The sequence below is a fragment of the Diadema antillarum genome, unplaced genomic scaffold (assembly GCF_040938485.1).
Source record: "Diadema antillarum isolate AM-2024a unplaced genomic scaffold, OU_Dant_1.0 scf00000027, whole genome shotgun sequence".
Taxonomy (NCBI): domain Eukaryota; kingdom Metazoa; phylum Echinodermata; class Echinoidea; order Diadematoida; family Diadematidae; genus Diadema; species Diadema antillarum.
In genome coordinates this window covers 1,721,350-1,744,931 of record NW_027270916.1, presented here as the reverse complement: position 1 = coordinate 1,744,931, position 23,582 = coordinate 1,721,350, and the positions used below count along the sequence as shown (strand labels likewise).

General features: G+C 40.9%; 1 protein-coding gene across 2 annotated transcripts in view; it reads right to left on the bottom strand.

The window, feature by feature from the left end:
* The window catches only part of LOC139735390 (RNA-binding protein FXR1-like), a 75,387-nt gene that overhangs the window by 12,130 nt on the left and 39,675 nt on the right, over positions 1 to 23,582 (bottom strand). For both annotated transcript variants that reach the window (XM_071646149.1, XM_071646142.1), the window contains 7 exons: positions 22,831 to 22,896; positions 20,899 to 20,992; positions 18,735 to 18,851; positions 17,835 to 18,005; positions 15,307 to 15,385; positions 12,616 to 12,812; positions 10,299 to 10,509 (listed from right to left, as the gene is read on the bottom strand). In XM_071646149.1, coding sequence (XP_071502250.1) covers positions 10,299 to 10,509; positions 12,616 to 12,812; positions 15,307 to 15,385; positions 17,835 to 18,005; positions 18,735 to 18,851; positions 20,899 to 20,992; positions 22,831 to 22,896 — 935 coding nt within the window. The remainder of the gene's footprint in view (positions 1 to 10,298; positions 10,510 to 12,615; positions 12,813 to 15,306; positions 15,386 to 17,834; positions 18,006 to 18,734; positions 18,852 to 20,898; positions 20,993 to 22,830; positions 22,897 to 23,582) is intronic.

Here is a 23,582-nt window from a genome sequence, read left to right as displayed (position 1 = left end):
TGCGCAGCCTGCAGTCAGGGAGTATGTCTATGAGGCTGGCTGGGAAGCCAAGAAAGCGGAGCCAGAGTTTGGCTGGAGCGCTGTTCCTGACACTGAGCGAATGGGCGGTGCTCACGATGGTGCCGATAGGCTGTGGGGTCGGCCGGGCAAAACCCCGCAGGATATCGATCACCGCACCGAGGAATGTGGGGTGTTGCATGGAGTAAGTTCTGACTTCTCCCAGTTCACTCGCCAGCCGAGACTTACGATCTCAAGTAGGAACCACAGCTGTCGATTGAGAAGCTTTGGCAACACAGCCAGTAGCAACCAATCATCGCAACAGCAATACATGCAAAGGTTGTGTTGATGAAGGAAGCCTACTATGGTGGTAGTTAAGCGCGCGTGAAGAGCTGCGGGGAGGACTTGAGCCCGAATGGGAGGGCTTTGTAGCAGTATGTCTTGCCCCCCTGACACAAAGCCGAGCAGGTCTCATGACTGAGGGGCAATTGGTACATGTACGTACAGGTCCTTGAGGTTGATCGATACTGTCCAGTCTCCCGGGCGGAGAAGGGATAGGATCGACACAAGGGTTTCCATCCAAAAGGATGAGACGAACACAAAATGATTGATCCATCTGAGATTGAGGATCATGCAAAATCCGCCCGAGCACTTGGGGACAAGGAAGATGTGGGAGAGGGAAAGGCATAGATGGTCTGATACCTCCTAGACCGCCCCCTTTGCAAGCAGGGATGTGGTCTCCCTGGCGAGATCCTGGCGTTCTGCCGGCTTCAAGGGGGGAGGAGAGATGGAGGGCCCCTTTGGGAAATTTGTGTGTAAGGTCTCCGAAGTAGCCTCTCTGTATGACCGACAACACGAAGGGGGTCTTCTATGACGCCCCGCCAGGCGGGGGCAAAGGCTAGCAAGCAGCCGCCCACGCGACCCGCCTGTCCCAGCGCTCGGGCCCGACTTTCAAAAGCTGCCGTGCTGCTTTGCACCGGGGCGGGTGCCAGGGCAGGATGAGCCACGCCCGCGGTTCCTGCCACGAGAGGCGCGGCGCCATGGACCAGTGGTCGAGTCAGCCCTTGGTGCCAGGGCGGGGGCCACCGGCGGGGGGAGGGCGCCCGGGTGAGGCTGGGCGCGGGAGGCGCCACGACCAAGGGGAGGGAAGCGGCGCAGCTGCGAGTTGAGCTCTCTCGCCTGTTGCCGGATGGCGATCTCCTCCCAGAGGCGCAGTGCGAACTGGCCAGAGAACAGGTGAGGCCCCTCAAAGGGGACTCCCCTGGTCAACTGAGGACTGTGGTGCCCAGAAAAGCTGAGCATGCGCAGGGTTAGGTCACGGCGGCGGCGCGTGGTGTACAGTGCAGCTCACGGGGACTGCTGCCACAGGAGTTTGGTGAGAGTAATGAGAAGGGAGGCCAGGAGGGAGCGGCCCTCAGTGGTGACTGCGAGGGTGTCGGCCTGCGCAGAGAGGTTGGCCAGGGCGCCCGTATACACTGTGAGTCGCATGGTAGAGTGGGTAAAGAGGGCCATCTGGGCCCAGCGGTGGTCGTCGTCCGTAAAGGGGCGCCGGGGGTTGCCCCCCACCACGTGATTGCCGAGCGTGAAGATGTCGGGCGCCAGTTGTTCTGGCGCGAAATAGTGCTCGTAATTGGCTGGGTGAAAGAGAAAGGCGCAGCGGAGACCGGTAGGACACCCACGGAACTGCTCCTCCGTCACTAGCCAGTTGTATTCCTGGCGGAAATCCGCCGTGAGAGAGATACCGGTGGCTGGGGAGGGGGGCATGCGGAACAGAAAGGAGGCAGATTGGTCCTGTTCCATCGGGGCCACATCTGCAGTGTAAAATTCTCCCAGGTACCAGAGGAGCACCTCTGCTTCCTCTCTGAGGAGGCGAAGGCGGCATGAAGGCTCCAGGCCGGTGGGGGGTCGGCGACGGACAGCAGACGGCCATCGCAAAACGACCAGTCGGAGTCCGCTGACGCGGTCAGGGCGAATGAGCGAGAGAGGCTAGTGGAAGGCAAGGGTAACACACCCCTGGGGTCAGGAGTGGGAGCGACTGCGCGTGCGGTAGAAGCGAGTGCGCCCGGGTTAGCTGCTCGCGCTGCCGGAGCAGGCGGCGGGCAGTGCTCCGGGGGAGCGTCGGCAGCTGCTGGTTTGGGAGCACCAGCAGCTGCCGGGTTGGGAAGGGGGAGCATCCGAAACAGCCCAGCCGTGTTGACCGGCGAGGGCCTGAACTAGAGAGTGGAGCGTCTGCGCTTCCTAGCCCATGGGGCGGGGGGCTCCAGGTCGGAGCCCTCCATGGATTCCGGTAGGATGGATTCACCCGTGGGCGGACGTGGCCAACTCAGCGGGGGGACAGGGCCGACGGTGCGGCAGGCCCGCGTGAGTGGTGGCGGACAAGCGGCCGCAGCGGGCGGCACGCGTGCGCCCAGGCGCTCGAAGACTGGGTGGCGCCAGTGAGCAGGAGGCACAGCAGGCGTGAGGTCGGTTACTGCACGGCACGGTGCGGGCGCGAGACGGGAGCGGATACCCTCCTGCGTGCTGTCTTTGCACGATTGCGCGGAGGGTAACCAGGGGCGAGACGGATTGTCGGGGTCGGTATCCGACACTGACTGAGTTTGGGTAGAGCGGGAGGGGGTAGCGTGTCGGGCCGGGGCACGGCCAGCGAGCCCGATGGCTCCACGGGGGCGGGAGGTGGCGGGGCTGACCTAGTGGAAAGCCAGGCCTCCCTAGCCGCCCACGCAGTAGGCGTCCACCTCGCGCAGGTCTTGCACGGGGCTGCGCGAATACACGAACAGTGTTGTGGGCTCCGGGCGTGAGAGTCGCCCTCGGGGAGGGGAAGGCAGCAGATGTCGCCAACGAGGCATCGTGAGTGACTGTAGGGGAGAACACGAAGGAACGTGATACTTACCACCATGTAAGGGAAGGTGAGTCAAAGACAAGAATATACATCATAGGTGCATGTAAATAGCGTACACGAGGGGCGTAAGACCCGCTGTACCGAATAAGTAAGAATTCGTTCTCATAACATTACGACCAAACTTGATTTGAACATGAGAAGGAGTCGCAATAATTAAATCAGTTTATTCTCCTTAGGTAGGAAACTATTAGGCATGTGAAAGGGTACTGGGGAGGGGGGGAAGCCCGCCCCCTGGGCTGGTGGCAGGGCAAGGTTGGGAAGCCCGGTTACAGGGGAGAAAATTTGCGGAGCCCGACAGCTAAGTTCGAGGCTCCGAGTATCAGAAAAAAAAATTTCAAAGTCCAACCGAGGCTACATAAGAGTATGAATGTAGTAGAATATGCCCAAGCGGTGTGCCATACGGCCGAGTGGAAAAGCACCGAGACCCGTCCACGCTGTACCGAGGTACGGCATTGACAGCAAAAACAACTAAGGCGGCGGGAAATTCAAACATTTCCTAAGTAATAAGAGCCGCCGGGAGGACTGTGAGCGTGTCTAGAATTACTTATAAGAGTAAACGCTCGTATCCTAAGGTGTCCTGCCCGGCGGAGAAACCAAAAGTGAAATTTACCGCCGTACTTTTCTACTAGCAGGTAAATAACAAGTCTGCGAAATAACTGTAGGTTATTTCAAGCTACCACAAGAAAAAGGGTGGATCTGACCTTAGCGTCTCCCAGTCGTAATTATCGGTCGGGGGAACTTGGCAGACCGCACGTGGTAGTAGGTTGAAACGAGAGCGTTGCCGCAGACGTCTTCACTATGCAGGTCACGAGCGGTAAAAGAGAATGATTCAATGGCGGTCTCCCGCACGCTGCCTGCGTATGCACGGTGGGTGCGCGCAGTAAGTGACTGTTTTTGTTTTGGTTTGTCTGTGCTTATATGCTCTCGGGTTTCTCGGCTTAGCCGGAAGAATAGCATACTTTTGAGAGACAGGCGGCCAGTTGTATTGAATGTAGATTATGATTGTCATTACATTCAATGCAAAATAGTGAAATGGATGCTTTCCAAAGTGCAAATCGATGGATCATTCTGGTCACCTGGTCTATCCTTTGTTTGAACATGACTGATGAATTCCATAAATTGCTACATTGGGCAAGATAATGCATTCTGTTGCTTGAAGACTAGTGGAGTGAATAATCAACTGAGAAAGAAGAAAGGTCATTTGTACCCATCTGTACATGAGCTAACCCCGAACTGGCTCATTATGTAGGAATGGCATGTACACTGTACACTTAACACAACATGAGAGAAAAAATGTATTCAATCAAAAAATTTGGGGTGTTTGACTATTCAGGTGCAGATTGAATTACACAGCATGATACCCATTCATTCATTCATGACAAAACTGCATACTCATAAGTTACTCTTAAGAAAACACTGATAATGTAACAGGTTGGTGGTTAGTCTAGCGAGCGACGTATTTTTAACCTAAATCAGTGATTGGCAGTCAATAGAGGGCGCGACGATGTGGAAGTCAAGTTGACTAAAAATACGTCTAGTAAGAAACCTCCGAATAGATGCGTGGAACCGGGTGTGGCAAGACAGTTGTCAGTCGTCAACTCTCGAAGTTTTATTGGCTGAGCATCGGATGTCAATCAAAACATGTCGCAGAGCCCGAATAAATGCTAGTCTACTCTCCTAGGTATACTACAGATAATCTTTCAATAAAAATACAGCTTGCCTGTCTCTTTCAGCTTACTACAGTATTTCTTCACTCTTCTCCATTCTTTTTTAGGTGTATTACATCTTACCTTACTTCAAATAGAAAAGAATGATGGCAATCAGTGAAACTGACTTCAGTTGTAAATCTATGAGGGTTTTGCACGTGGAAACTACGCCCAAATTACTGCCGAATGCAAACCTTCAATTATTGGAGTAAAGTCTACTTGATATTTACTTTAATTGTACGTTTCGGAAATTTATTTGATATCACCACTCCCCTTTATTATTTTTAACCTTGAGTTACCATACAGTGTATATTTTGTATTAAACTTTGTATGATATGTGCTTAGCATCAATAAAGCTGCCGTCAAGACATCAATCTCTATATCGGAGCACCGTAGACTTTAAACAGGCATTTTCTGTCGTGTTCCGCGTGATCACACGGTCACGGAAGAACTCGTCCGCGGTAACATGGGCGTCCAAGGGGAAAACAAAGAGGAGCTGTGACACAAAAAGATTCCTGCAAAGCCAAAAGCTCAGGGGAAATATGGTGCATTCTTTGCAATCATGAAATTACGAGATGCCATCTATGTGGTCCTGGCAACAAGTAATGATAAACCGATTCAATCTGATTCACATTTCATTACAAATGCATATAAATGAGGACATCTTTGTGACCATTCTGTTTGCATGTACAATATAGTCCATGGGCCAGGCCAGATAATGGTACCACCTGAGGTGGCAATACCTTTTTGGTGTCATTTTGTTTGTCGGGCATAGATATGCTTATCAAGCTATGATAGCATTTCCAAATGAGTAGCTTAGTCATAATAAATGAATTTTAAACCAATTTGGTCTCGTTATTATATACCTATACTTCTGAATCGAGACCAACCGCTATACAAAGAAGAGCACTGTCTTCTGTATGTTCATAGGTGTTCTGTTGTAAACGCGGCGCGCTTAGTCTTTATTCAAGGCAGCGAAGGGAATATCCAAGGGTTATGATGTCGACAGCGCTTAGTCTAATATTCAAGACGGCGAAGGGAATATCCAAAGCTTATAATACAGTGTATATCCCTTTATCTAAAAACAACAACAACAGAGCAATTCCTCGTGAATTTTACCGTATTTTCCAATCATTTATCATTTTCCGGTGAAAATGCTATAGTGAAAACGCTAATACCACGCCAATGTCGCTTTATTTCCATCCAACAATGAAAGATAATGCAAAAACAATGTACCGGTACACTACGATACATTATAATAAAATTTGTAGAGTTTGTTTGCAAAAACCGATAAGTCCATATTTGCCAAATGGAGATATTTGCGATTAAAGGTCAAGAAAAATAAAGAGAATAATTAGAAAATTTTTGCTTCTTTTGACCATAACTTCAAAAATGTGCCTTTACATGAAGTGACCAATATATCGTTTAAAAAGTATTATTTTGTACTTTATGACCGAAACCGTACTTAAAAATCTTCAAAAATGGACTTATCGGTTTTTGCAAACAAACTCTTCAAATAATGTTGTAAATGAACAGAGTGATTTTTGTTTAAAATTGATGTATTTGTTGAGAGGGTTGTATAAAAACAATATAGATAATCCCTTTTATTATTAAGTTTAGATATGATAACGCTACATTGGTCTAGATAAAGACTAAGCGCACCGCGTGACAGCTGTGGACATCATAACCCTTGGATATTCCCTTCGCTGCCTTGAATAAAGACTAAGCGCACCGCGTTTACAACAGAACACCTGTGGACATACAGAAGGCAGTGCTCTTCTTTGTATAGCGGTTTAGTTTCGATTCAGAAGTATAGGGATATAAAAACGAAACCAAATTGGTTAAAAATTCATTTATTATGACTAAGCTACTCATTTGGAAATGCTATCATAGCTTGATAAGCATATTTATGTCCGACAAACAAAATGACACCAAAAAGGTCTTGCCACCTCAGGTGATACCAATAACCCATTTTTCGGGTCTTGGCCCATGAACTAATATGGCTAAATTGAGTATCATCAACAAGCGAACAACTGTGGTAAAATACACGTACAAACACGCACGCACACACACACACACCAACACACACACACACACACACAAGACGTATTACGCAACTGAGGCACAACACGCAAGAGTTGTGTCCATGTCCAAATCGCTAGAAGTGACACGTGTACATGGCTCTGCTAAATAGTCTTGCACCATTTTCGCCTGGAACATCTCGTTTAGAGGTTAGGCGTGGTTGTTGAAATAACATTCACTTGATTCGACCTTTCAGAAGAAATGATTACACTCGTATTTTCTGACAAGATTTCAGAAATGATTGATATGTTCCTTCATGTCCTTTCTGGGATTCATCATTCCAAGGATCGTTAATCTGATAATAAAATCAGGTTCGTTATTCCGAAAACGAAATATTCTTCTTTTAGTTACAAAATACGTTGATGTGACAGCAATAATAAAAAGGTTAGATATTATGCAGTAAAAATTGAATGAAAACACGCACACGTATTCATGCCTACACACGTGCACACACACGCATTGACACACACAAGGACAAGTATATATAATGACAAACATACACAAACTAAAAGGTTAGATATTATGCAGTAAAAATTGAATGAAAACACGCACACGTATTCATGCCTACACACGTGCACACACACGCATTGACACACACAAGGACAAGTATATATAATGACAAACATACACAAACTAAAAACGTCAAAAATAAAGCATTCGTGTATGTGCTGATAATCCCCTTTGAAATACGGCCCAAATCATAGATCAGCCCCTTCCAACTCTCATAACTCAAATGCATCAGACATGCAGTTGTAAACCATGGATGACAGCATGTTTTACAGTAGGGCCTACTAGTAGTCGTTGACATAAGTTGTCTGCCTACTTGCACACATATAGAATGCAAGGTTTCACTTCATATCCTATTATTCGATATTATTCGATAAGTTATTACTCTATTGAGGCACTTCCATCATGACTGGTGATGATGTATGTGTCGCTGGACAGAATCTATAGCTTTATAGAGGATCACATTTCCATGTTTCGCCATTCGATAAAGTCACTTTCTTTGTCAGCTGAATTGGACATTGTGAAAAGTGTCTTTTTTCAGGCAAACGTATATCAAAGCAATGAAAATTCTGGCTTTCATGCGCTAGCCACTAAAGCAAGTTATTTATACAGATATTTGGTTGAATAGATGCAGAAAATCATGATGGATAAAGCTTGATAAGAAAACTATTACAGTGTGCTGATAAAAGAGAACAGGGTCTTTCGCGAAGCGTAAAAGCGGTATCGTGTTTAACATCTTCTATGGAGTGAGAATGGTGAATCTCCACATGCAAGCGAAGCTTCTATCTGAAATCGTTCGTCACTGCATTCATAGCAACAATTTTGAAAATTCCAATTCAGATATCCTCATGCTCACTCGAGGTGCATCCATATCTAAAGAGTATGTTTTACCCATTTACGCCTATACTTCCTAGTCATATTTCACACTTTCAACAAAAATACAAAAAAATACTGCTGGCGCTCGCGCATTTCCAAACATTTACCTAATGTCTATACTTTGTGATGCCACGTTGACCTGCTGTACACCTGGAAATATAACTTTAACTTTTCAACCAATGTATAACGTCCCTCGAAGCACTTTCTGAGATATGAAAACCAGGAAAATAGGATATAGGAATTACCATGAGCTACCAACTATATAAGCATGTATAAAAATTATTCGTGGATGTTTGATTTGACAACCATGAAATTGGATAAAAAATGACCATCACTTGTCTTTTCCGGCGTTTTGGCCATGGTCACATATCGTGCGTGTTATGCTTCAGTTTCGTAGGTAGGTCGTGCTTTTTTTTTCTTCCTTTGCGTGTGTGTGTATGCATAAGCCACATTGGTTACTAGTAGCTTAATTTTCTGCATTGGCATGCATTCGGAATGGTCAGAAAGATGTCCTCATTTGCATTTGTAATGAAATGTGAATCAGATTAAATCGGTTTCTCATTACTTGTTGCCAGGATCACATAGATGGCATCTCGTAATTTCATGATGGCAAAGAATGCACCATATTTCACCGGTGCCTTTGGCTTTGCAGGAATCTTTTTGTGTCGCAGCTCCTCTTTGTTTTCCCCTTGGACGCCCATGTTACTGTGGACGAGTTCTTCCGTGACCGTGTGATCACGCGGAACACGACAGAAAATGCCTGTTTAAAGTATACGGTGCTCCGATATAGAGATTGATGTCTTGACGGCAGCTTTATTGATGTTAAGCAAATATCATGCAAAGTTTAACACAAAATATATAGTAACTCATGGTTAAAAATAATAAAGGGGAGTAATGATATCAAATACATTTCCGAAACGTACAATTAAAGTAAATATCAAGTAGACTTTACTCCAATAATTGAAGGTTTGCATTCGGCAGTAATTTGGGCGTAGTTTCCACGTGCAAAACCCTCATAGATTTACAACTGAAGTCTGTTGCTCTGATTGCTATCATTCTTTTCTATTTGAAGTAAGGTAAGACGTAATACACCTCAAAAAGAATGGAGAAGAGTGAAAAAATACTGTAGTAAGCTGAAAGAGACAGGCAAACTGTATTTTTATTGAAAGATTATTATACCTATTATAGGAGAGTAGACTAGCATTTCTTCAGACTCTGCGACGTGTTTTGATTGACATCCGATGCTCAGCCAATAAAACTTCGAGAGTTGACGACTGACAACTGTCTTGCCACACCCGGTTCCACGCCTCTATTCGGAGGTTTCTTACTAGACGTATTTTTAGTCAACTTGACTTCCACATCGTCGCGCCCTCTATTGACTGCCAATCACAGATTTAGGCTAAAAATACGTCGCCCGCTAGACTAGTTGGTGGTTTGCTGCCTCCTATGCTCAGAGGCTGCTTGGTGACAGGCGCGGACACACAAATGATACAGAGATTCTGCAGTACTGATCAGCATAAATCTACACGAATCTACTTTGTATAACAAGTGATGATTTGGTAACTTGGCATGCATAACTGGTGATCAATAAAGAATTGAGATAGTGACGTTAATTTGATCTGAATTGAAGAATCATTGTGTATCAGTCCCATGAAAAATTGTAGACAGCGTGTTGTGCATGTTCTGACTAGTGAGGTATGGGGAAGTGTGTGTGGTGTGATCGACGGTCGTTACAAATATCACTGTGGTCGAAACTACAATGTTATAAATTTTCCAAGGAATTTATCTTTGAATATATGATATATGGCCACTTGGCCCTTCCCATCAAAAATCAAAATTATTCTTAACTGACCATAATTAAGTATCAGATATTTATATTGACACATATTCTTGGTGGTTACATGTAATTCAATATTACATGATTATCCCATTTGAAATGACACGCACTATGACAGATTTATAACTTCACGGATGTCTACAACATGAATACTGAAGTGGCTAATAGCCACACAAATAATTATCAAGAGAAAAAAATGCTTGTCCGGCACACACCTGAAAAATCAATGATAATTAGCTTGCTTTTGACAGCACTAAAATTATTCCACACAAATAGGTAAACATGAAAAAAAAAATGACATGAAATGAAAGGCAACTGGACATTGAAACAAGAGAAAATACAGAGCTAATTGATTCAGTCCACAAAACATTGTCACATGGACATCAACACCCACCTGCAAATGAGCGTCCCCTTCCACCTCGTCCCCTTCCAGGCATTCCCCTTCCCCGGCCTCGAAAGCCTCCAAACTCCTCTGATTGGTCTGACCCATAGCCCCTCTCTCCCCTCCTTTCTCTCATAGGGGGTGGGTATGGCCCCGAGGGGTGGCCCATGGACCTCAGCTGTTCATCTATTTGTAACCTCTGGATGCGGAGATCTTCCATGTCCTATCATTCAAAAATATAGATAATTAATCCAACATTGCCACTTACAATGCACAAAATGTTATCATTTTGTGGGTGCATACATCTAGAATCGTGGGTGTACACGTGTATATTGTGTATATCACAGATTTGTGTGTGCAATGTCGATGTTAACTGAGTATGAGACACAACATCATAAGCATATAGGATATAAAAACACAGATACTTGTACTTTTCCAATCCCTTATTATAGAAATAAGTTGAAGAATCGAGAATCATTACAATTTCCATTTAAAGGACAAGTTCACCTTCATAAACATAAGGATTGAGAGAATGCAACAATATTAGTAGAACACATCAGTGAAAGTTTGAGGAAAATTGGACAATCGATGCAAAAGTTATGAATTTTTAACATTTTTGTGTTGGAACCGCTGGATGAGGAGACTACTACAGCTTGTGAGTCATATGCGTACAACAGTATAAAGAAAATGTAAAAGAAAATTCAACATATTTTCACTTTTTTCGCATAATAAAAGAGCTCTTGACTTGCCTCTTTCTAAAGGCAGGGGGAATAATATTGCCCATAACATTTGTCGGTAACGAGTCAGGGGAATGTGTACTTTTTTCAAAAGATGGAATTTTGTGAAATTCTCTTTATATTTTCCTTATATTGTTGTACGCAAGTAATTCATACACTGCAGTAGTCTTCTCATCCAGCGGTTGCTGCACAAAAATTTTAAAAATTCATAACTTTTGAACGGATTGTCTGATTTTCCTCAAACTTTCAATGATGTGTTCTACTAATATTGCTACATTCTCTCAATCCTTATGTTTATAAAGGTGAACTTGTCCTTTAAACACAGAGCAAAATAGAACATTATGAATTTGTTTATAAAACAAAACTCAAACAAAACATATCAATACACACTGCCCTGTTGATACACAACAAAAATAAAACACCAAGAATCCACCTATACAACAAAATTCAAAGGGAATGTATCAATTCACATTGCTTTGTGGCCACTACAACAAAGTTCTTTCAATACAAAGCTGTTCACACCTCCCAACCATCTTTGAAGGATGCTCGGTATGGGATGAGAAAGGGAGGTAAAAAGTATTTGCACAATATCTGGCAATTCAATGGGCTTTCCACTGACATATGACGCCAACCAGCACACAGGGTAGACAACAGAGTATACTTCTTGTGCCTTGTCATACTTTTGGAATTTGAAGAATGCAATGGATGCTGTACTCTAGCTAAAGTCCACAGGAATTTGTCTTGCCAGCAGCAACTCCCTAGTGACAAAATGTTATTTTAATGGACTTTCTTTTCTCAAAAACCAACTTCCCTTTCTGCAATGCATCTGCATTGTCCCTATTTGACATCTGGCTTAGCTGTAAAGATATGTGAGACACACGTATTATCAAGACAGTTGCTTGAATGTAACCCAACTAAAGAAGAAATGTCTCTGATGTTTTATTTGTAATTGACAAATGATTTTCAAACTTTTCATATTTCTTTTCTTTTTTCCCCCAGGCATTCCATTATTTGGCAAAAGAAATGTGAAAATATGGAGACTGAAAAAGATCTAGATGTATGAAACCCTTGATGACGTAATAGCAATACACAGCGATACACAATAAATCTGCACCATAAGATAAGTGCTGTCAAGGTACTTGTGATTTATAAAGAGAGCTGTATGCATGTTTGAATTTATGTATACTGCACCTGTTTGACTCTGAAAAGCATTTATTGACTTTTGCATCAGTTCAGCTGTTCCTGAGAGGCATAAAGAAGTGTTGACAACAGGCCTAGTGTGGATATACCTAAGTACCCATCCCTATCACCATTCCGTTTACTCTCCTTTTTGTCACAGCTTTTATTTTTTTTGAACATTCATCTTTGTGTTTCTCTTTCTACTCTCCAAACTGAAGCGTACATTAGAAAGAAATCTGGCTCATTCCTATTTTTCATATCAAAACAACACTTCTTCATCTTGTACATCCACGCTAAAGACAATACTTCCATATACTTGCACATCCTTCCAAAGAGTGTACAAGGTAAGTTTTTGGTGTTGTGCTTATAGTCTCTTATCTTGCAAATACTGAAAGAGAAACAAAGCAACTGACCTTGAGATGTGCTAAATGGTATTTGAGGAGGACCTTGGCATTTCCAATGCTGTCTTTAGTGCCCACAAAGAGGAAGGGCACCACCTCATCATCCTCCATCTGACCCCTTTCATTGTCACCTTTGATTTTGACTCGCACCACTCCTGACTTGTCTACTATCTCCTGGATGACACGTCCATTCTTACCTATCACCTTACCTGTAGAGACACATACAATAAACTCTCTGTGCAGAACATAATATGATTACAATAAAAACAAGAACTTAATGGATTCAGGAGTTTCTTGTGTTTCCACACAAAACTTTTACCCACCTGTCTAACTGACTTCAAATAACAGGTATTCATGATCAAAATAGAAGTCTTCCAAGTGGCAACCAAGGACCACACACTTCAATCCATAACGTTCACAAAAATTGTGTTTTTTATCTGGTATGTGTTTGCTTGTGATTTCCTATTTTCTTCCCTGTTATCATGTTGGATCATGTATATATTTTTATCTTTTCATTTGTTTTTAAAGTGCCATGACATACTGCATACATTGTTCTGTTTCTTTTTCTTTCTTTCTAATTCAATTTCAAAGTTTATTTCATTTTTCGACAAAACATATATATTTAACTTCCTTTGATAGCAGAGAATAAGGTAAAAAGAACATTGTAGAATGAAAAGACTATACAATAATTGCGGAGCCTTATAGTTACTATACATTGTAGTAAAAAAAGAAACAGAAGTGGTCTAAACAAAGTACATGTATAACCTTGCGTGAAGTGCGAAAAATGGAGGGACCCACTAAAAAGACAGAGCTTGTAGAATGTGGGCCCCTCTGGAAGAGAACATCGATGGAAAGATAAATTGAAGCACTGATAAAAATTAATTATAAAAAAAAAAATAAAATGTTTATGCATAACAGATGCCAAACAGTGAACAATCGCAATAGCTTACTTCAGCCATATGGCTCAGGTGAGCTAGAAACACAAGTCATGTTCATATCAAAAGTGGGATTCACACATAGGCGAACTAGAGGGATACAAAATCTTGAGATTTTGCATCGCAACTGAAATCTCAACATATTTGCCCGTGCGGACAAAAAAATCCTGATCATTATTGCGATCAGCATCGCAATGCAAATCCCAGGAATCTTGTGCTTATTTCTGAATAATCGCGATAATTTGCCATGCAGTGACCGTATGAATGCAGGAGCAGATAATCTTGAGACTTTATATCCCAACACTCAAAGAGCACATCACAACAGCACGCGCACCACACCACAGTGACGCCCAAGAACAAAAGGGCAAAAAAGAGAAGCACACTGTGTGCGCCAGTTTGGCAGATTTCATGCGTGGGCAGATACGTTGGCAAATTATCACGATTGGCAATATGCAGGATATTTCTGTCCATGTGGATGCTTGCAAAAAATCTTTGAGATTTGGATCGCGATCGTTATTCCACTATTTTGTATGTGTGAACGCAGCTATTATGGGACCAAGATTATCATAAGCAATGTTTTTGGGTTTTTGTGACAATCTCATTGGTAGACCATGTGAAACTTTTACAATTTCTCGGAGATATATTAACTTATCTGGATGTGTCCACAACAATAAATTTAGCATCACCATTTAACCCTGTCAAAAAAGCCAAGAAAACTGTCATAAACAGTGATTTTGCTGCAAAACATGAAACCACAAAGTGTGAATTTGAAGTCTTTACTATATCATGTCTGCATTTGAAAGCCTACACTACTTAGACCCCGTTTACAGTGCAGGGCCGGGCCGAGCGGTACTTGGCCCCGCAATTTTGTCCGTTTACAGTGCCGGGCTCGGCCCGGGCTTTGAATTCAAACCTTTCAATATTTTGTCATAGTGACGCTCTGCTTGTAAACAAACACTATTATTGGAAGGGTGCCGGTCGCAATATGGTATAGTCTGGTTTCCAGACCTTTTGCCAACTGGACTCCGCGGCAACGAAGTCGCCGCCCTGCGACGAAGTTGCTGCCTTTGCCGAAGGCAAAGGCCTATGCAGGACAAAACCACCTTAAACTACACGTTTCCGACGATGAAGGGGTTAATATCCCGAATAGCAAAATAGTACGGGCAGTGGGTCTGGAAGCCAGACTAAATTTGGTAAAGTCACTGCATTTGGCCCAGTTTGCGTTTACAGTGAGAAAAGGCCGAGACTACCTCCAGAACGTGGCCAAATGCACGGCCGATTTTGGTACCGCATTTGGCCTTTTGCATGTTTACAGTGCCCTTTCACTCACTGTAAACGGGGTCTTAGAAATCAGTTTTTTTTTAGATTTTATGAAGCATGGTACTGTGACAATTTTTTCCCCCAATTTGTCTCCATCTGCCTCAACTATGAGCCTCAAAAAGGTCTGTGCATTCCAAGTAGAAAGCTCTTGCTTGATTTCTTGTCCATATATTTCAGGTATGAATTGCTGCTCTTAATGAGGATGAGACAGGAATATTACTCTAAAATAAAATCTACCTACAAAGTGTCTCCATCTGCCTTGCTAATTGCTGCAGTGTATGTTGTACATCAAAACATCAAAATATCTTTCAAAGGGAATTCCCCCCTTCAGTGTAAAGTTTCACCATCCACAAGAGAATTAGTAAATACAAATTTTCAAAAAAGTTGCTAGATATTTATGAAAATATATCCCCTTGCTCTTTCTTCAAGATTACAAACACACTCTTACCTATCAACTGTCTTGGTACTGAGAAGTAGTCTTCTGTGAATTCCAGTATACTTCTGGCTTTGGATACTGCTTCTTGTGACTGGAAAATAGAACCAAAAAAACAACAACACATGAAGCAACTTCTTCATGTCAACTAAGAAAACCAATTGAGAAAAAGGCCACTTGTACAAATGTGCACATGAGCTAACTCTGAACTGACTTATTCTGATGGCTGAAAAGGCACATTTCAGTTGGAATAAAAACATTTTCCATGAATCTTGCAGTAATTTGGCATGAAACAGTGCAAAATATTGCAAATGCCTCCACCACATGACATAGTTCTGCCAATAGGTCTAGACTACGTTTTGACAGTGTGACACGATAGTTCGCATGATTGGCAAAAAATTAAAATGTCATGTTTGTCACAAATGTGTTGAGTGTTCCTTGAACTAGGTTTCATTTGGATAAATGGCTGAATAAAGCTAAATTCAAGAGAGCAATTATTTGCATATTTGTGCATTTTCACTTGATCTTTGACCCTTGCCCTTTGACCCCACTGCTCACAATTCTTCAAATAATCACAAATGGGTAACATCCATCTTCATGACAACACTTTGAGCTATTTACAAATTATGGAGAAAAACTGGCATTTTAACATTTCCAAGAACCTTTGACCCCATGGCAAATTCTCACATTACATTGTGCAGTAATGCATGGATATATGTATATTTTGTTTAAGTGCATTAAACAGAATGGCAATTGTCATGGTAATGACAAGAACTCAGTTTCCTGATTGGCTGTTGCTATGGGAAGTTGCCATTCCAGCCAGAGTCACTTGGTATCCTAACATCTTTTATGAAATAGGGCCCTGATGCTCATACTCATATCAAGTACAGCATTAATTCCCTCTCTTTGTGCCTCTAACTGGTGGAGCAAACCTTCCAATCTTTGCTTGTGACTCTTGTACTACTGAAATGTCTAAAAATTGTCTTGAAACATTTCTGTTGTTTCATTTGTAACTAGAACTATCACTGAAGATGATTAATACCCCTGCTCCAGCAGCTCAGACTCCTATGAAGACGTACTGAACCAGGGCTTGTCCAGTAGAAACACAAAGGCCACTTTGCACAAATACACCTATAGATCTTCATACACACCAAATTTGACCTCAATAGCTTAACCCTAACTTACCTGGGCCCTGTTTCATAAAGCTGTTCGTATGAATGCCCCCCCCCTTATGATCTCAGCCGCGATTCGTGCGTTCGTTACAAAAATTGGCACACACATCACTCACGATGCAATCTAAAGGGCTGTTTTGTTAAATTTCAATAAATCGCTTTATTTTATTCTATATGAATTAATTATGTTAATTTATGCATAAAATTAGAATTTGGCTGGAAATCATTAAATAAAGCCCCCAAACTTCAAATTTTTTTGCTTGAGGACTCTTTGGTGAATTCTGATTTAATTTAGGTAAAAAAAAAAATTGGTATCAATTTAATTTCTTATGTCTTTTATTGTTTTTATTATTTCTTATGTATTTCCTTGCTTTTTTACTTTTTGTTTTTTATTGTTTTTTCAATGGGAATCATTGGCAACACTATTTCAATCATAAGAAACATAAAATTAATTGTTTTTAATCTCTAAAAGTAAAAATAATGATACAATTACGAATTTCAGATGGAAACCTGATTTGCATTGGTTTTGTACACAAAATCACGTTTTTGAGCAATTTTCAGTCTGACATGCACTTACATAATGTTGCTTAACTTTGAAACCGTATAAACGGACATCGCAAATTTGGTCTTAAAAGTTGTGCAAGGCTTCAAGGTAAATTGTCATGAATCACCATGTGGATGCGTTTTTCGCGTTGCGGAGATGTCGCGCGCAGTGTTGGGGGGGGGGGCATTATGGCCCCCCAGGTAAGTTAGGGTTAAATGCTTCAGTTTGATACAAAAATATGGTTACTATGGCAACACTTTTTTCTGCTATAATGGTGTCTTGCATATCTACACCTATACATCCTACATACTAAATATGACCTTAATTGCTTTAATGCTGTGGAAGTAATACGATTCACAGGGTTTTGATAAAATTGTCATTACCATGGAGACGCTTTGTCTAGCAAACACAAAAATCATGTATCCATGTCTACACCTCAATGCCATAATGTCCACCAAATTTGATATCAATTGCTTCACAATTGTGGAATGTGGAAGTAGTTCACTCCCCACATTTTCAAGAAAATATGCAGTTACCATGGCAGGGGGAAAAGACTGATTAACACAGTGTGATTTACTTGTAATATTCTAAACCTTTCTTGAATGTGACTTCAGGCAAACACAATCTATACACGAATATTATACACATCTCCACACAGGGAACATAGCACACTGAACATCACAGGTCCACAAGTAGTTCCACAAGAATAAAAGCATGATGACTCACACAGTAGTTACTCTAATCACCCTCTTAAACCTAACTGATCACATGAAACCAGCACATTTGTGTGACTTTCCTCAAACACTACGACACTCAAACCCACTTACGTCTCCATAGACTCTGAAAGTACACGTTGACTCGTCAAGGTCAATCCTCTTGATACCATCCACTTTCCGTGCATTCTGAATGTTGACACCGTGGCTACCAATTGCCAAGCCCATCAGTTCTTCTCGCACGCTGAATTCTTCCATAAAACTTTCTGACTGTTGTTTTGTAACCTGCAAACATAACCGACAATGCAATTTGTAAGTGTTGGTCACACCTAAATATTAGCAAACAAATGTCCAAGTTACAGCCCCATATTCATGTCCCAGATACTGTACATGTACAACGAGGAATGTCTGCATGCATTTTAATTTCGCAAATTTCGTGAGCACCAACATTAGTAAAATTAAAATGCATGTGAAAGGTCTTGCCTACACAATATACATTGGATGTGAGTGGCAATTCGTGAAAATGTCATGCAGTGAGAAAGGTGGTCGGCTCCAATTTGCGAATTTTTCATGCCGCGAATATATCGCATTTTACAGTAAATACATAATAACTATATATGTGTCTGGAAAGAAAGGAAAGTTGTTGAAGAGGAGACACCAAGTTCACCAAATGTCACTCGTCAAACAGATATTTTCAATGTAACAAACTGTATAGACTTTCTGTATCTTCCTCCTGGAAAAATATGTTATGAGCATTGTGGCATAATCACTTCAATGTTAACTACAAAGTCACTGGTTATGTACATTTACACTGTTAAGTCCTGTCATACCAATAGATCATTATGTTTTATGAAGTAAATGTATTCAATGTCACCTAAAACAAAGAGCATACAGTCTGTAGTCAAAAGAAAAGAGTGAAGTGGTGTATTCTAAGTACAAAGTGACATTTTCAAGAATTGCTGAAGTGAAGGGAGCTTTGTGATGCAAGATTAACACTCAAATCCATCACCTCACCTCCAGTTGCTGCGCCGCTTCTTCAGCTCTTGACAACATCAGAATTTTCTCCCTCAGATTCCGTATGTGCATGTCACTTAACATCTGAGCTTTCTTCAGCCCATCAGATGATGTTGACTAGACAAAACAACCAATAGCAGAAAAATACATAGTAGGAAAGGACGTTTCCCCATGCACTTCACAGTGCAAGAAAATTTCACATCTAGTGGAGTCATTCTATGAATAATTAAAGTGGAAGAAAAACACCATATTTATGACGTTACACTTAGTGAAAATATTGAAATATCTATTACGTTCGTATTCCAAACTTGTTAACTGGTTTCAATTGTCATTGATACTCCATACTAGTGTACTCTGATGAAACTACTGTCAGTGGGGATAAAACATTCAATATATTTTAATAATATTAATTTTAGGAATGACCTCCTGGTCTAACCTTGAAATAAGTACAAGAAACGGGATCGTTATAATTTTTTGCACGTGTAGGACAAATATAGACAATGTGTCATAACAATGGAAGAAAAAGTTTACAAAGTAAGATAAGCACTGTATAATCCCTTTACTCTGACCTACTAGACTTAGAATCCATACAGTGATATGGGCAAGGACAAGCAGCTCTATAACTTTTTGACCTATGATAATACTGAGAAGCCTGGAGTGTGAAAGTAGGCAAAATTTGTCTTCCAGAACATCCAAATATGGACATCTCGGTCAAAAGGAAGTCAATTAAATTTTACTTTATTAATGCCTGCACCATTGGTGCCAGTGGTGTAGGAGATATAAGAAGAGTCTAAATATTGCTACAATGTTCATTAATATAATTTTTCATGAGGATCATACTCATATCAAACACTTCAGATATATGATAGTAATAAAATATGTAGGTTTACAATCTTAACATGTAAGCTTCATAGAGAGCACAATGCAACATACCACCTGACATCCCTGTCTTCATTGCTAGTTCTATGCAATCACACGATACTCTCCATCTCACCTCATCAAAATAACTGTGTCAAACATGCATAGTCAGTTGCACCAAGGAGGTTCGAGAAATGGAGTCACAACAGTCTTATTCGCTTTGATCCCATGCTCGAAGCCGCCACTCAAAAATATTTGAAGTATGTGTCAAACTGGATATGCCACTCAGATGCGAAGGCAATTGACTGTGTCTCATTGCATAATCATCAGCCACTTTCCAAGGAAGATATGTCTTTGTGATGGTAATTACTTTTCGCTATCCCTACTTACAAACGATGGGCGGTAGACAATGGTAAAGGCACGGGGGTGCGCGAATAGAAATTGCTCAAATATTGCTGAAATAGATATCAAAATTACTCGACTGTACACTAATCTGACATATTAACTCATAAAGAACTATACTTGACGATGATACCATATTAGTTTCATTTGGCGGAAATAAGGAGAAAAGTGATAAAACCGGCTTTCCATGAGGGTAAAATTTCAAACACTTTCACAGCTCAGATTTACACTTTTGCACATATTTTCGAATGGAATTGACTTTTGTTTTATATGCTTTATCATTAGGTGAAATTTCATTGCATTTGATATATAAACGAGCAGCATATACCCAATATCATGTTAGCGTTAAAATTGAATCTTCAGATTACTCAGAAAGATAGCGGCTTCAAGCATCGAACATCAAAGGCACAAATGCACCTGTGGAATTCTTTTGTCCATCCATAGAAAACTGACAGCTGATTGAATAATTATAGTCAGTTGTAACTCCATCTCTCGAACCTCCTTGGTTGCACTGTAATATTGATTAATTTATACCTACAATGGCACTCCAACAAAACAAAGTCTATACAAATTTCTCCAAATCTATTCTCCAATTACATTGATAATATAACTCTTTGTGGCTTTTCTCTCTGATTAGGTACACTTTGATAACCTATTGTATGGATAAAGCAAATGAGTTTTGGCCCCTGACCTTAACCCTTTATGTGGTGACCAGAGTTAAGTAATCTGGTCATAGTTATGTCAGATAAACCAGTTTTTATTGTGATTCCTCAGGACAGGCTTTCAGGGTAAAAGGTAAATATCTCAATTTAGAAAATGAATGAGCAATGCATAACCATCTAGTTCATCACCACCGAGTCAAAGAGGCAAGACAGTCAAAGTGACCATTTGATGGTATACTCACAAATACTATCAATGCATTCTTTTCTTCACTATATGTGACAAGAAGGGCACCTGTGGCTCTCACAAAGTCTCTGTGATTTGATGCATCCTTACAACTGCATAACAGACAAAAGATAAAATACAGAACATGTGATTACAATTACAGTGAAGCCTTTGCCCTTTAAAACACAAGATTTAGTCATTAACAAGAGCGTCTTTCTACACTTCTTTAAGAAGCACAAATAAACACAAAGCCATTCAATTACAGTTGTACTCTATTTTGCAAACCTGTCTCCTGGTCACTGAAGTACTTTTTTTTTCCATAGATGTACATTTATCAAAGCCCATCAAGTATTTCACATAATAGAGGAGATTTCTCTTCTTCCTGGCACATTAATCACACATCTTGCTGACAGGTATACACTCAAAATACTGAGAATGATTGGTATACTGTAACTGCAAATTTGGTGCCCACAAAAAACAATTTGTGGCAGCAGGGGATCATCCAAACAGATTATTTTGGTAACAAACATTTAAACAGGTAGAATGTTGGAGCATGTTTCATGATATATCAAATGGCAGCTGTATTGCCATTGCTGGATAAGAAAACTATAAAAATTTGTGATGTCATTGTAGGGCGAAACAGAAAAAAACAAATATAAAGGAATTTAGGATATATTTCCATTTTTCAAGCATAACGAAAGATACAATGTATTTGGCTTATGTCTTTCAAAATACATGGGGGATAATATGACACTCTGCATATGTCAGTAACAAGTAGAGGAATGTGTATTTTTCATAAAAAATGACATTTTAATGCAACTGATTGACAAATTGCCCTACATTGATGTAAAATTAACTGATCAATTCAGTGCTCATTTACAATCAGTTGCATTAAAACACCTAATCGGAAGGATTTTCATGAATTTGAAATGAAATTTTGTGGAATTCTCACAACTTTCTATAAACAGCTGGTTCAAAATTCCTTACACCTCTCTGGTGCATTTTACTAATATTTCTGCCTTTACTCAATCAAGGTACATGTATAACATGTTACATATCTACTGGGTTTCACTCCCCTCAAGGAAAAAGAAAGAACTAGAGGATAGTAAATATCAAAATTCCCCTGAAAACCTCACACACAACAAAGATTGAGTTGTTGGCATAATAGACAAAAATGTGAGTGAAACATCTAAATACAAGAGACCCATGGGTCTAGAGCTCACCTGAGTATTGCAAGTTCACCTAAGGAGTTGGGGGCCTCTATGGGGGGGGGGGGGGGGGGGGGGGAATGGTGTCCATTTGCATATTCTATCATACTGGTGAACTACCCATGCAAGTGTCAAACCGAGTAAGACATAAGGATTTACTATGTCCATGTTGATATGAGGGATATTCATACAAACTAAACGATTCATACGCCTTCATCAAATATGCACTGAATTTTCATGCAACAAGCTCTTGAACATGTACATTTTTCATTAAATAATGATAGCTTGACTGTAATGACCGTTGCTACATTATATCTATACAATAAAAATTGTTTTCCACTGAATGTCTACAGTACAGGATCTTTCTTGTAGGCTTTATAAATTCTAGTGACAGTGAGCACTGTCAAATATGTGGTCAATTTGATGTACTAGGACAGACAAACACAAGGCATACAGAAACTGAAGTATTCTATTTTTCTTTCATTATCTCTCATTCTTAATGGGTTCAATGCAGTCCTCATACAAAATATGTTGTCTGTTTGTTGGTTTCTCTTTCCCCTCCCACTTTATATTACACTGTGACTGTGACTCCACTGCTGAACTGGAGTCAAAAAGCAATAGAACTTGAAACTAATGACTTACTACTCTTTTTCTACACAACTGCAATCAATTTCCCAAAGTTCATTTTGTAAGCAAAGAAAAAGGTCTACCATCCCTCAACTACTTTTGAATGTCATACTTACAACTGCCTCAGTTCCACTGGTACATTGATGACAGCTTTGTGAATGCTTTCCTTACTCAGACAATGGCTGTGTGGGCAAAGTAAAATCAAAGAAACCGAACATGATGCATATCACACATATTTTCAATCTGTATTTTCTCAATACTGTCAGGAAAGATAATGTAGCTCATGACACTAAAGTAGTAGAGATACTGTATACGCTGTTATTTTCGCGTACAGATATTTTCGCGAATGACGAGGTCATAGACATTTTCGCGAATCGACGCCGACGCTTATGTTAATGCTCTATTAACAAAGCGCATGGAGACATTTTTGCGTGTTGTTAAAGTCGCCATCCAACTGTGTTTTGCAAATTCGCAAAAATAACAGCTTATACAGTAGCATAGCATATGATGAAATTGTGTGTGCCTCATGGCTTTGCATCAATCAATAAGAAGCAAACATGCTTGCAATACTTAAATAATTTTTGCAGGAGATTTCACCACCATTAGGGAAACAAGTACAATTTGTACTTCCTTGACACCATATTTGCTGGTATGCATAAAAAATTCAGTTATCAGGGAGTGATTGAAAACCTATCAGCTATACTAAATTTATTCCTTTGCAAAATTACCATTTAAAATTGAATTTGTTATACAAGCAATCAAATTCAAACAGTAACTACACTACATGGGCCTTTTCTGCTTAATGGGAGAGGCAAGCAATCATTGCAATATCTTCAACTGCTCAATGTAAAGAGAGGAATTTATCAAT